At 36.3% G+C, this 15,612-nt stretch overlaps 1 protein-coding gene across 2 annotated transcripts in view; it reads left to right on the forward strand.

Annotated features, from left to right (window-relative positions):
- RPGR (retinitis pigmentosa GTPase regulator) overlaps positions 1–15,612 on the forward strand; it is a 57,568-nt gene that overhangs the window by 10,430 nt on the left and 31,526 nt on the right. For both annotated transcript variants that reach the window (XM_035901775.1, XM_035901779.1), the window contains 3 exons: positions 526–684; positions 2,370–2,519; positions 10,644–10,802. In XM_035901775.1, coding sequence (XP_035757668.1) covers positions 526–684; positions 2,370–2,519; positions 10,644–10,802 — 468 coding nt within the window. The remainder of the gene's footprint in view (positions 1–525; positions 685–2,369; positions 2,520–10,643; positions 10,803–15,612) is intronic.

A 15,612-nucleotide genomic window follows, 5' to 3' on the forward strand; every position in this document is an offset into this window, starting at 1 on the left:
ATTAAAATGAGTAAAATGTTTCTAATTAAAACCTAAGCAAAAATGTATTTCATTCACAGTACTCAAAACTATCAACTCACGCATTTCTTTAATTTACGTACAAATACAACTTCAGTTTTCTTGCCTGTGACATCATTCACTGTTTTCCTCCTGCTTTATGTTAAAATAGGCATTATTTGGGGAAGGAGCTGCTTCTGGCTGCCAGGGCTACAAGTAGTCATTTTCTCAGAACTCTTGCAGAACTTCAAATTATATTTACTTTTTAGATCAGTCTCCAGAATGGTGGGAAACATAGTCTAAGTACATGGAAGGCCTTTAGAAAGTTCTGATCCAAGCATGTGCAGGAAAGCCTCCTTGCTAGCTACAACAGAAACTGCTAATGTCAACTCGAGGATATCTGAGGGCCCAACTTTTTTGTAATGTTTTTCCATCAAAATTTAAATGACTTGCTCCAGTTTCTCTGACTTTTTACTGCTGATGAGAATGTCTTCATTCTGTGTATTACATGTGCTTTTCTGTGTGCAGAAAAAGGAAATGTGTATGCTGCTGGAGGTAACAGTGAAGGTCAGTTGGGATTAGGTGACACAGAGGAAAGGACCACATTTCATTTAATTAGTTTTTTTACCAACCAGCACAAGATCAAACAGCTAGCAGCTGGATCGTACACCTCAGCGGCAGTAACTGGTAAGAGCAACTGCTAATAAGATCTATTTATGTGTGTCCAGCCTGGTGTTCCAGGGAAACGTTTATTCCAGCATTCTGTCTGCATATGTGGGTCTATTTTCTTTTGATAGCCAATTGCCTAATTCAACGCAATCTACTAAGGGGTGGCAGTCTTATTAACTTCCTACAATTTTTGTGGAAGTAGACCTTTTCCATGAGCCATGGCCTGCAATGGGAGCTCAACCTGTACTAGTTTAGTAAGAATCCTTACAAAGGAGAGACAGTATCAATACCCTCAAAATGGGAAAATTCTTCAGTTCATTTCCAGGGAAGCCAGCTACAAAACATGAATCTTAAGAAAACTAAGTTTCTCTAACTCCACTATTTTGGTCTACTGGTACAGGCTACAGAGCTGTGTCATTTCTAATTCTGAGAGAGGCCTAATTTATGACCTGTTTCTCCGATGGCAAAATTATACAATTGTGACATGTTGAAGTCCACACAGTACTTTCAGGCATTGGATGGGTGGTCCTTTATTGCCCTATAATGTAATTTCTCAAGTTTTGCTATAAAGCAGCTGTTTCTGTACATGTTTAGGATAAATTATTGAGGCTGTCGTATCAGAATGTGACAGAGAGCATAAGAGTGAATGAGAGAGATGCTAGCCTGCTTGTTTGGGTTGTACTTTTTGTGACAATTGCTAACTTTCTCCTGAGATTTGTGAGTCAACTTTGAATTATTTTAGTTCCCAACAGCATCTCAGTAACACTGTAGACGGTACCTTTTTTTATTCACAACTTATTTCCCACCAATAAGAAATACGCAGAGAGAAAAGCTCATCTCTTCTAGAAAAATCTAGAGAATTTTCATGTTGTTCACTACCTTTTTTTGGTTTTTACTGCTGCCATTGGTCTTTGTGTCAACAGAGGCTGGTCTTAATAAACCTGGAACAGCTATTGTGATAGTTTAAGGAAAGCAAAATGAAACTGGGAAATATAGTTACCTGTGAAGAGAACTGAAAGATAAGGCAAGAATAAGTAGGATGTGTACTAAAGTACTAGATATAAGGAAGAAATTCTTTACAATGAGGGGGGTAAAACACTGGAAGGGGTTGCCCAGAGAGGTGGTGGAGGCCCCATCCCTGGAAACATTCAAGGCCAGGTTGGACGGGGCTCTGAGCAACCTGATCTAGTTAGCGGTGTCCCTGCTCACTGCAGGGGGGTTGGACTAGATGACCTCTAGGGGTCCCTTCCAACCCAAAACATTCTATGATTCTATGATTCTATGAAAGTCAGAACAAAGAATAAGTTTGGAAGAAAGAGAAAGTGGTGACTTACTGCTGGAAATGAGTAGTTGCCTCAAATTCACCGTAACAGTTTCATCCTGACCTCTGGCAACTGAACTGTCTTATAAGGTTGATTTTCCTCTTTTTGAAGGAATGTTTTTGCACAGTACTTCTCCTGTTGCTATTTATAGTCTAACATCAGTTGATGACTAAATGTTCTGTGTCACTTTTGAAAAGCTTAAGGGATACCCTCTTGCTTCAAACTGTTGTGTAGCATTGTGCTAAATACCATTTTATGTCCCTGAGATTATGACATTTAGTAGTATCATACATAGTGTTTATGAAATGCTCTTAAATGGGTAGATTAACTTTTAATTAGTTTTGGTTTTAAATCTGTTAACTATCTGTGTCTTCATTTTAGAAGATGGGCAGCTTTTTGTGTGGGGTGACAATTCAGAAGGTCAGATTGGCTTGGCTGATGAAGCCTGTGTCAATGTCCCTTGTCAAGTGGATGTTGGAAAACCTGTTTCTTCTGTATCCTGTGGATATTATCACTCTGCCTTGATAACCGGTAAGAGGATGAAAATAGTGGCGGTTAGTGGAGACAACTCAGTGGTTCTCAAATTGTTATCTTTGTAAAGGCAGCTAATGAGGCATTCATTACTTTTGAAACTAGATATGCCATAGTTGTTAAAAACTACCGCGTGGCAGAAAGTCATCTGTGTAGTTTTGCATTGCATTGGGAGATTTTACCAGAGACAGGTTCTCTAAAATGTGTTCCTAACTGATTTATTTGGGAAAGTCGTACGTAATATACTATATAATTGTATAGTATTGTTGAATTAACAACACTGTGAGAAAAAAACTGCAGTTAATTTTCTGCATTTGCACATTGTTGTGCAAAAGTATATTAGAAAGAATTATTCTTTCACCACACTTTATTTTCATTAACGTTATGACAAATGTTGTGGATTAATATTATGGTTTCAATAATCCAATTTTTCTTGAGATTATTAATCTTTTTCTGATGATCAAATAATCATCTTCATCTTCTCTAGAAATATGAATATTGAATAGACTTACTATGTTTTGAGGAAAAGTTAATCTCATTTGCTAGCAGTACAAGATTGTTGTCAAAGTTTAATGTAATGTCTTAAATTTTAAGTTTTGAAGTCAGTTAAACAGGCAGTATATGATATGAGGAGAAGCATACGCTACAGTGAGTCGGTGTCTGACCTCCAAACCAACCCACCTCTCTGTTCCTTTCCACCTCTCTCTTCCCACCTCTCCATTTGTTTCCAAAGTGATGATGCCACTCATTTTTTAATAATGCCAACGTGGGTGAATTTATCCGTCAGTACTGATGGTATTATATATGAGCAGCTATAAATTCCTCTCAGCCATGCAGATTTACTTTATTAAGCCTTACAGTTCAGTTGTCAGAGTAAAGATTTCAAAGGGTCAATAATTTTGATTGTAAAGCTTTTAATGGATACCCAGGAAGTATTCCATCAGATACTTTTCTAAGGTTACTTGATAAATGTTGCATTTCCACATACAGCATCTATATAGCTCTCTGAGAATATGCTACTGTCAGAATGAGAGCTTTCTATGGTGGACAAATACTAATTCGGTGTTATGCTGGTAGTGTGCCACTTCTATTACAGATGCTTTATTACAGGAAATGAATGAAGTGCCTCTGACTGTTCAGGAGTTCAGCACCTGTTAGAAAATCTACAGCTTCCTGAACTCGAAATAAATGGGGAAAAAAATAATAAAATCCTTACTTAAAGGGTGTAGTAAGAAGGTGTGTATTTCTGCCTTAGAGCCAAGAGCTGAAGCTCTGACTGCAGTGGGATGTGACAAAAGCTCTCATTAGAAGAAGGGTTGAGGACAAGCATCTGAGAGCAAGGAGAGAACAGTGTGTGCCAGGTGCTCTAAGGAAGTGGAAACTTTTAATGGAGGGGGATGAGAAAAAAGGGTTAGGGTAGCAGCTGGGTGAGAGAAATGGAGCCTCTTAAAAAATTAATAAGAAAATGAACTGGTTATCAGCTGTGAAAATGGGGAGTTGTTGAACCCGTTACTGTTATGACAGGCCTGGGTGTGAGGTGGAAAATCTTAATTTTCAGCCTTAGTATCTGCAAATCCTGCACAAATTTGGCTTCAGTCTCTTTTGCTGAAACTACTGACATGTGTCTGGCCTCTTCTGTGGTGAAAGGAGAATTTTTTTATTATTATTTTCCTTTGGGCCCTTGCTGACAGGTTTATTTGACTGGTACTTTAACTACCATAGAAATTTAGTGTTGGACATCCAGGTGCTTTTACTAAATTGATCTTCTATTGCACTGGTGTCAGTTTATATCCAGGCAGTGTTTAAAAACAAAGCTTATGCATTTAATCGAAGTGTACCATAGTCACACACTATTTTAGCTATGAAGTTAGCCATTAAATTACGAATTTGGAAGTTCTGCAAGATGAGTCAGTTTGAGTACAAAAGTATTTACCTTATTTTTCTTACAGCCTAGTTAGGAAGGAAGCCAAAGCACTATGCTGTTACAAGTTTTTGCTTAAAAAAAGGTGATTCTTTTAGTATTATTAGGATTCTTTTTTCACTTATGGAAAACACTTGCATCTAGTACTTGCTAGGCTGGCTCAGAACAGTGGTTCACATCTTCAGTATTCTGCCTCTGAGGGGTGGTGGAACGTAGCAAACTAGATAATTATGGAGTATGTGGAGTATTCAGATTATAGGGATAGGGTTTTTTTCGCCAAATTGCCAGTTCGGCATTGAATTATGCCTTGAAGTATGTTTAAAGGTTTGCCTAGCACAGAGAGTGTTCCACGTGTTTTTATTGTATGGTTTTATTTTGTATACTAGGATTTAGAGTGATTAGCATTATTTTTAATACATACTTTTGGAGGAAATACCTGGAAAAGAAAGTGGTTCTGTATTTCCAGAAATGAAATTTAAACTGTTCTGGTGAGTGTACAATCTGTATTAATTCCCTCAACATCAATAAAGTATACCAGAGGAACTTTTTTTGTGGTTGCTGTTGCTATGGAAGAACTGGGAGAAACACTGTTAACAGAAAGCTTTCAACATGTGTAACTTATCAGTTATTAGAATACTATAGAATTACTACATTTTTACTTTTTTAACATGCCTCGTACATAAAAAAAATCACATAATATACTATCTTTAATAATAAAACACAGTTGCAGGATGTAGGACTTCATACATGTTGCTGGGCTGAACTGATGAGCATGGCACCATATGGTTCCCTTTCTTAATATATTTACATTTGACATAAGCTGTATACTGGCTAAGCAATCTGTTAGGATCACAAGCATATCTGGGTTAAAACTAAAAGGTGGTTAATGAGGATACTAGAATGCATAGTGTGGTCACAGAGTGCCCTCTCCAGGGCAGGATGTTCATTAATAAGAGAATAATGAGTAAAAAAGTGGCCAAGTATGGATTCCAACTTTTTTTTTTTTTTTAACTAAAGTTGTTCTTTCTTTGAAACAGCTGGTTTTATAAACAATTTTTTAGCACACTCACTCAAGAGGGAACAGTTTTTTAGAAAGCATTAAGCTTGGCAAGCATATATCGCTCATTTGTCCACTGGAGGAGATGGAAAGCAGGAAAAGCCAATGTATCCAACCACTCCTCTGGTGTCTAAAGCAGAATTACATTTGTGGAGCCAGAAAGAAATTGAATATATTAGACCTCTTCTGGCGTTTCCCCTGCCTGAACTGTTACTATAAGCAAGGTCAAGATAGAGTCTCACTGCAAAGATGTCTTTTCATAGAGAGCTTTGTAGGTTCCTTGAATTCCCTTTTTTAATGTACTTTGTCATTATTTTTAAGGACGAGTTTTAAAGATCATCCATTCCACAAACACTTCCATGCTCAGAATTTCAGCATTTGGGGTATTTTCAGCTGATTTGGTCTTGAATAAATACATCTTTTTTTTTTTTTTTCTTCATTTATTTAAGGGATCATAGAGTGATCAAATTCTTTTATCTACTACCCTCATTTGCCACCAGCCAGGTCTCTCATCGTTTCTCATCTGCAGTATGTGCATTTGCCTTTGAGGAGCAAAGGTAGTTTTCCATTTGCTTGCCCATTTCATTGCCATGCTCCTATGACCTAAAGTTTAGTGATACAGAAAGTGTGCCACATTGGGAAAGTTCAACACATGATAGTGTGAGTCATATGAGAGGAGAAAATGAAATAACCAGGTTCCATTGTGAACAGAATGTCCTTAAAATGCAGATGTACAGCACGCAGTACATAATGTCCTTAACATGCAGATGTACTGCACACATACTATACTCAAAATGTATCTGGGTTTGACTGGATTCTTTTTATGCTTGATTGCTATTCTTCCTAGTTTTTAGACTACTATTTGCCTTAAAGGGATGTGTAATGTATTCAAAAATTGCTTTAATAAATGGGTTTATCTTTGCTAGCTGTATTATTAAGTTGAAAAAATGTAATAAACTTGATTAGTTTGGGAAGTCAGTGGAAGCTTGGCCATTTGAATCTCTAATCCTATTAATTAGGTTGTGATTGGATTAATATTTGCAGTGCAGTAGTTTTTAAAAAGAATTGCTGGTCTCCTCAAAGAGAATGGCATAAGTAGCTAACTCCCAAGTGCTTTTGGGGTTTTATCAGCTAGTTTCTAGAAATACATGGCAGATCCAAGAGTACTAAAACAATACTTACCTTCCAAAAAATAGTGGTTTTTTTGTTGTTGGGTTTTTTTGTTTCTTTTCACTTAGAACCCCTAACAAAATCTTTTTTTGTCAATGGAATGTTTTGGTATAGAAAGCCTCACATTGCAGTTGATTTTTTTGTTGTTGTTAATTGGGCTGCTGTTTTAGAATAGAAAATTGCTGCTGCTGCAAATAACTGCAAAGTCTCAGCCTGTTGAGAGTATTTCTGCACGTAGGTATGAGAATAAAGATCAGAATTGAAACAGAAAATCAAACTGAGCAGAAAAGCCTAAACAGTCCATCATTTAGAAATCAAATGAAATATACTTCTGTGCACCTGAGATCATTTGCTGTTTCTTAAAAAACACAGACAGATTGAAATGACTGCAAAACACCTCTTAGAAACGAAGTGTAGAGGAATGCAACAAAGGTATTTCTGCACAGATACATGCAGGTAGATTAAGCGTTATAATATTATTGGTGTAGTTTGTGTGTACAGGAAAGAAAATGTCAGAATGGTAGGAAAAATAAGGACATTTGGGAGGATGGGGTTACACCTCTGATGATGATAGTTGGGGAATACAGCTGCTGTTGCTTAAAAGAATGCAGCTCTGTGAATAGACTGTAGGTGGCTACTCTTAATAGCCTGAGCCCCGTGAAACCCTGCAGGAAGGTTGGCATTGAGTAAGACTGTATTACTGCCATTCCCGGGTTGCCTCTCTGTGCAATTAGAGCATTCAGTAAAGATAGTAAGTCCAGTTGCTAGCCTTAGAGGCCCAGGAGCATGGTACTTGAAGAATCTGTGCTGTTGTGAGAGGCAGAAGTGATCTTGGAAAACATAGAAACCCTATAAAATAGTCTGGGCTTTCTTTGATTAAGGCAGAGGCTAAATTTCTTAGGTCTTGTAAGCTTTACAAATAAATATTGTGCCATCAAAGTTAGGTTCTAAATCTTCAGTGGAAGTGCTGGGTTGCAACTTTATGTTGAGGCTTAGGACCCATTTTCTATTCTAAAGCAGGAATTTGGCTTTTATGAAAAAAGTCTTTTTTACAGTTTTTGATCTTTGAGTATGTCATACATTTTTTCAGAATTTTTAAGTTAATTGATATATTTATGCATTTAAATTATTTTAAATCTGAGGTATCATAAAAAATGCATAACCTCTTTTTTTTTTTGTCCTGAATGAATTTTACCATAAAATAAGAGATATACTTCATATTCTCCCTATAGTTACAATTCTTTGAAAACCTGTCCTTGGGCTTTCATTGAAGAAAAGAGATGATAATTTAGACAATCGTTTCTTGCTTTTTGTGGACTGTCGATACTAAAGGTAACATACATCACAGATCAGCATGACTGCTCCAGAATTACTTCCTCTGAGAGGATGGGAGGAGAAGCACTGCTTTATTAAAAGATATAGTAGTTTAAGGATTTTCAGAATGAATCAAAGCCCTTCTGATGGAGGGTCCTGGTAAAAGCAGTCTATGCTGCTCTGTTCTATGCACCCACTGCTGTAGTCACTCTTTAGCACAAAGTGATCAAGAGCCGAGTGCCACAAAGAAAAAAATAATATATATCTCTCTAGCAAAAGTGTTTTCCAGGAAAAACATTTAGCATCTAGTTTATCTATTGCATTCACGAGATGACTTAAATGAAAATATGTTCCTAACTAGTTGTCCCATAATTATACAAAATGAAGATGTGGTTTTGCAATCTGAAATTCTCGCTCAGTTTTTGTTCATGCAAAAGGAAATTTTAAATGGGTGTATTGCCAGACTGAATCTCAGGAATATTCAATAAAAATGACACATTTCTTACTGACACCAGTTTTGATTTTCTCATCATCAGAATTAAAAATTCAAAAAGATAAAATTCCCATCTTGGCTTGGTATGCCCAAGTTTTAATAAACTTCAGTTCATTTTGAATTGCATCCTTCAATTTTTATTAACTTGTTTTTAACAACTTGACTAATCTCCTTTGCTTTCTAGAATGCATATGTAGCTTCATTTGTTTCTAATTTACATTTTTATTCATAGGTTTGCTTTTAGGTCTTCCATATTTCCTATTTCTGGGTAGGCTTATTTTTTTGGTAATTTTTGTGGTCCTTAAAGTCCCAAATTTTAAGTTGTGGCTGACAAAGTGCAAGGAAAATGCAACAAGTGTAGCAGCTATGCAAATGGAGGAATATTCACAAAGACTTACAGAATACTGGTAATAAGCTTGTTTCCTTATGCTCTGCCTATGTTCAATGGAGAGAGGGATGGACTTCTTTAATGGTCAGTTCTGAACACCTAAATAAGGCTTCAACTTTGAAAGTTTCTTTGAGCTCATCTGGTTTCATTGTCTGTGGGGAAGGACCAGCATTTCTAAGATTAACCAAACTTCCACGTTGGCAAGGAATTCATCACTTTTGGATAAGAATCTCTCAGATACTTGTGCATCATGCAATAGTAATGCCTCTAAATGCTATATATTTGTGAACACTGAATGTATCCCTCTGAAAACACTGAATGTATCCCTCTGAAAATAAAAGTACATTTTGTTCTGAAGTACCAATCTGCAGGTTTCCAAAAATACTGTAGATGGGTGATTCTGATGACTGAGCTGTAATGATGGAGTATACGCCTGGGGTTTGTAATTATGTTGATTACGTAACTGTAGCTATCTCTCTGAATTTCCTTTAGCGGGCAGCTCCTACACTAGTTTAAACATTTCTTTATCTTGGACTAGCTCCATGTGAGAGTTCTGTTTATCCTTGTGCTTTGTTATATCTAACTGGGATTAAAACCCTTTTTCTTACATAATAGTGTATGATGATTTTTTGGTAAGTAATTTCAAATTCAGATTGTGGGCCCCAATTTGCTACAAGGACACTGGTCCACAGATAATCTTTTTCAGGAGCGGAGAAGACTCAGCTATTGACTTGGACCTTTCCTGGCAGTAAGGAAATGTTTTCTACCTAAACCTCACTCTGACCTATTAGAATAGTTGGGAGCCCCTTAGCACAGAAAATCATAAATGTAGATGTAGATAAATTGTAAAAAAAAAAAAAGATGTAGAAAAATGTAAAGTATAGGTAAATGTAAAAGATGGAGATAAACGTAGATAAATTGTAAATATAGCGATGGAAAGTATGTTTTACATGTTCTGTTTTTAACCATGGTACGATATGTAGAATGCTGTCTTGAATGGTAATTCAGATTTACATAGCAGTGGAAGAGCAAAGGGAGTGATTGGAAAAGATAAAACAAAGTAAACTTGAAAGTAAAATTAATTACCCAAATTTGGGATTGAATAGTTTTTGAACTGGATTCTTAAAAAGTCTGGGTGAATGAGAAGGGTCTTCTTGTATGATTATGTAGCAGATCTGAAACAAGTTATAGGAAGACATCTGTAAAGACTTCTCAGTGTATTTTTTGGACTTAATTCTGGTGGAGTATGGAACCACTGCCATATTCCTGTTGAACATTTAGCTCCTTTCTTGCTGTCCAGACCACACACAGTTTAATGTCATTTACTCTGCTTTTTTCTTTTTTTTCTCTATATCTTACAAGAAGAAAGTGTGTATTTTCTATCAAAATTCCATTCAAAATTATTTTCTGTTTTAACTGAGATTTTTACAAGCAACTTCAGTTGACATAAATACTGATTACAGAGGGAATTATAACCTCTCAGAAGCAGGATGTATATGGTTTTTGATTACAGAGGGAATTATAACCTCTCAGAAGCAGAATGTATATGGTTTTGGTTTTCCCTTGGCTGGATTCTTGCGGGCTAAATATTGCGGTTCTCATCTTGCGGGGGGGGGGGACACGACTAAAATTTAGCCCCTTCTTGTCCCATCAAAGCAGACTGCTTTGCACAGCTGTTTGGACATTATACAAATACGTTCAATTATCCTGTAATGTCTTGACAAGCCATCCTTGCTTCTGAAGCCGTGCTGGAAAACCTGCTCTGTTCTGTGCCTTCACAGGAGATGGTGAGCTCTATACTTTTGGAGAACCTGAGAATGGGAAACTGGGATTATTGCCTGAACAGCTGAAGAACAATAGAGTCCCACAGCCTGTACTGGGAATTATGGAAAAGGTTAATAAGGTTGCTTGTGGCGGAGAGCACACAGTGGTGCTGACAGGTATGCAATTTAACTGGCTGGTTTTACAGCCCTATAACTTAATTGGTAAACTAAATTTACTTTAAAGAATTTACATCCCACTGAAATGTAGGGTGCTGTAGTGATCCTAACTGGAAGACCATGGTATGTCAAGGAGGCAGAAATCCTTGTAATAGGAAAGTTAACCGAAGTGCAGGCCTGTGCTGTGCTGTGCGTGTAGTTTGATATTCAGGCCTGTGCTGAGGGATAGACTTCAGCTTACAGGGGGCTCCTGCTTGGTACCAGTGGCTACACCACCTGCATGTCCTTGCCTTTATCTAAAACTCCAGCAGCAATTTCCCATGTGAATGTCCTTTTTATTTGACAGTGTAAATGATGAATAGAGTTGTTTTGCTTATAAGAAATCCTATAAGAGCTCAAATGACCAAAATGGGGTAACCTTCCACAGATGGGATCTGCGTAGCATGCTGTGCCTGGTTGGAGGCCTGTTCTACTCCACATAGCTCAGGATTCTCAGTGTCTGAAGGGATATGAGATTATTGATACTATCTTCTTTTTCTTTATAGTCTTAGCTCCAATAAATAGCATTATAAGAGATTCTTTACAGAGTCTGAGTGCCTTTCTTACTGGAATTGTAAGAAGCCAGCACCTCCTAGTTCAACATGGATGATTGATGTTTCTTTCCTCTGAGGAGCTTGAAAGTAGTATTGGTGTGAGGGGGGAAGCTTTAGAGGAAAGCTTCCATTCTGTAGTAAATTTAAATGATCCTGAATATTTAGAAATTCACTTTTCAAGTAGATGTCTGTTAATAGTGGTGGAGATGCACAATCTTCTGGATGCCTAAATGGATTAGATATCTCTTGTTGTGATACAGAATTTGCCTGTGACTTTGAGCAGAATCTTTAGCATACATATAAAACTAGTACAGATACAGACATTCAGCATATCATACAAGTTATAAAAATCAGCAAATACAACTGTTACATACCAGTTTACAGTTTATACTTGGAAGATGAAATGTGGTGTATATTACTGTACTATTAAATAGTTGTGTAACAATGGTAAATTAGCTTTTCAAAGAGATATATGCAAAGCATTGCTAGCTCTTTATTTCTATCCTGAACTATAGCAGTGCAGAAGCAGGAAAGGGGAGTTTGACTTTGCCCACAGATGATTTAAAAAATATCAGCTTTGGCTTATAATGAATTCCACAGGTGTATAATATGCCTGTAATTCATCTCCTACCAAAATGGAAAAACTATAAAACCAAGTAGGATGTATAGATATCAGTCCTTAAATCTGTATTTTAAAAATGCTAAAGTCATCTCTTGTCAGTCTGGTGGAATGCCTTCAAGGTTATGTAACCAAAATTTCTTAAGTATAAATTGAAAATCTAACTGAAATTATAAGTAATATGATGTGGTATTGTACTGCAAGCCACTAGAGAGAGTAAAGGTGGAAGTTATGTGCTGGGAAAGGTTATGTGTAATGATGAGCCAAGCTGCAAGATTCTGGATGGGTTAAAACTCCTTTGGGAAAATGTTGAAGAGGAAATAACAGTAGCCAATCCAGGAAATACTGCAAACACTTGTCTACATTTCAGTGCCTTTGTGTCTCTTCTTCCACCAAGATACAGTCTTACCCTAGCAGTATTCTGTGTCATAAAATAAATTTCTTTATGTGAAATCAGATTATCATTATTAGGAAAAAAATTACTATAAATTTGGGGCCAGCAAATGTATAAATCATAGTATTATTTTATGGGTTATAAAGTGAAGTTCTGCAGAAAGAATTTGATTATCATTATTGATCATATTTTTAACCATAAATCTGAGGCCAACCAATAGATATTTTCTTTTAATGGTATTTCATGTGATAAAATTTCATTATAACAAATGACTGTTACAGAGATTTAGTAGGAATATGTAGACCTGGATGTCATCAGTGTTATAGTGAAATCTATACAAGAGCTAGAACAGAGAGGCAAAATATAAAAACCAAAAAACAAATACAGTGAAGAAAACACCACAGTAAGTCAGTATCTTAGTGTGTAAGATTGCCTATGGAAATAGATTTTGTAGTAGAAAGCAAATAAGAAAGTCAGTGTTGGCTTAGTTGGAAGTCAATGATCAAAGTGTTGAGTGCCAGAAGATCCAGCTGAGTCAAGAGAAGAGGAAAACAGTACCCTCCAATAAAATATACTTGCCTAAAGATTAATAGTTCTTGTGATAAAAGTGAAAGGTCAGACAGATGTTTTTAATGTGATTCAGCTATTATTAAATATGCAACAGCTATGAACTTCTGCCTAAGACACTTTGAACAAAAGAGTAGAGGATAATGGAAATACTGTCTCAAGTGAAAGATACTTTGTCAGGAATGTTGACATACAGAAGTTTTTCTGACTCAAAACAAAATTTGGGGAAAAAATTGGGAAAAGTGATAGATTTGGACACTGCAATAATTTAAAAAGTGAGTGTAGTGTACATGTAATATTGTCTTTGCACTAGAAATCAGTACTGAAGTTTATATGGCATCTTGAAATGAAGTGGTGTGACTACAAATTGAGAATTCTGATGAGGGTTTTGTCTTTAAAGAGGAGCAGAAACACTTATACCTCTTTTAAGCTCATTTTCCTAAATTAAGAAAGTAGTATAATTTTCAAGAAATTCTGGATTTCATGTACCATCTTCTATGAAAATGGCTGCTGCTTGGCTTTAGTAACACAATATATATAGATGCATTTTTCATCTTTTCAGGGTCTTTCTGGTTTTTCAGTCTTAAAAAATAAGAAGTGAGTGTCTGACTATTGTATATTCCCCTGTTTCATCTATCTCATTTAACATAGGAATAGGATAGGAGAAAATGCCATGTGGAGAAACTGTTGCACATCTTGGCTCATTTCTTGTCATCAGTTCTATGTAGGGTTTATCAAATTAGAAGAAAGCATAATCCAGTTATTTTACTGAATACGAGGCAAGTTTCTTCCTGACTCTCATACATAATTAGTCCATTCCAAAGCACTTAATTTGATTTCTTTTTTATGACTGTCTTATCTATTCTATTGGCAATTTTGTCTGGTAAGAACCACTGTTATCTGGGTTATTAAATCAAACTACTGTCTGGAATCTCTCCAGCAAGTATCGGAGTAAATGGTAGAAAGTATATATTAAAATAATTCCTTTGTTTTTCTCTGAAACTCCAAAATGGAAAACTCAATTTTATTTCCAGAGATCAAAAAATTAAACTGTTGAGAGTGATGATTTGGAAAAAGACTTTTTAAAGGTTCAAGGTTTTAGAAATGTTGAATATGGTATTGGAAACCATCTTCTTTACAAGTCTTATTGTTACTTCTGCCTTTAACATTTGCAGCTGTTCTAGAGAATAAACAGAATCACAGTTAAAAATTCCGTCATGCAAAAGCTTTCTCTCACTGTAGCAGCACAAACCTATTCCTTTCATGACAGTCTATCAGCCTGTTCAAGATCTTATCCTCATCCCAGGTAATTTCTCTCAGAGACTAAAATAAATGCATCCACTACCTACAGTGCTTGCAAATGCTTGCTACTGAAAATGAAAGCTGTTGCTATCATCACTTTCAAAGAAATATGAGAGTGCAACAATCCCAGTTTGAGTACTTTTTCAGTAAAGCTTTTTAAAAAGTAGAATAATTATAACTTGTGAATCTAGAAATTGAAGAAACAGATGATTGGGAGTGGCCTTAATATCTTCCATTTTTTCAGATGATGTCAGATCCTCTGGGAATAATCCTCTCTATAAAAGAGATATTACCTCCTTTTATTCTCTGGAGGGAGGGAAAGCAAAGATACCTCTTCAAAGGAAAAAGTGAAGCACTCCTTCGAGAATAGACCGTTTGGCATAACAATGCAGCACATTAATGTGTTAGTATGTAAAATGTTGGATTTCTCATCTTCTTTCTCAAGGTCTTTTAAAAAGAAAAGGAAGTCAAGATACCCTTTTGACAGAGAATGAAAAGGATGAAAAAGCTCTACCTTTTCATGACAGAACTGGCTGTTCAAACCGTATAGGATTATCTAGATTTTTCAAACTATTCTTAAGTCTGTATACTATTAATACTGAAATCTCCAAATCCAATTACTAGCTCTCGTAAAACTGAGTATTGTGTCCACAGCTGATTTTTCCAGTAACATTCTTCAGCATAAGCTGTTTAAAAATAAAGCTATTTTAAGAGTCAATAGCCCATTGGCATAATAGTAGTACTAGTAGTACTAGTAATAATAATAATAATAATAAATGTTCAAGGGACATGAATCTATGTGGAGAGATATAAGCATACCTGTCTGTTTCTGGTTTTCTTCCACGGACTTTTAACTTTCTCTGTAGCCTTAAAGGAATGCATGAATCTTAAAGACACTCTTGGAGCTCACTCAGTTCTTTCAGCAAATAGCACATGTTTAAAAAAAAAAATCTGAAAACTATACAGATTTTTGTTTAGGACTATTTTATTTATAGTGACAATGGTCATGGTACATGTTATGTACTCCAGAAGGTGCCTGCAAAGGTGGAAGATACACAGTTACAGGGAAATATCCCTGTTCTTCCAAAAAAGAAGATGTAGGAAGTAAAGGAGCAGCAGTCCCAGCACTCAAGTGCTGGATGTCACTTGGAACGGCAAAGCTATTGGCTTCTGTGCAAGCTCTGAAACTGCTTCTCTTCCCCAGGGCTCGGTACTTGGCCCAGTCTTGTTCAATTTATTCATCAGTGACCTGGATGAGGGGACAGAGTGTACCCTCAGCAAGTTCACTGATGACACAAAACTGGGAGGAGTGGCTGATACGTCCACTCACCATGA

Source organism: Egretta garzetta, unplaced genomic scaffold (assembly GCF_000687185.1).
Source record: "Egretta garzetta isolate BGI_Z169 unplaced genomic scaffold, ASM68718v1 scaffold70, whole genome shotgun sequence".
Classification (NCBI taxonomy): Eukaryota; Metazoa; Chordata; class Aves; order Pelecaniformes; family Ardeidae; genus Egretta; species Egretta garzetta.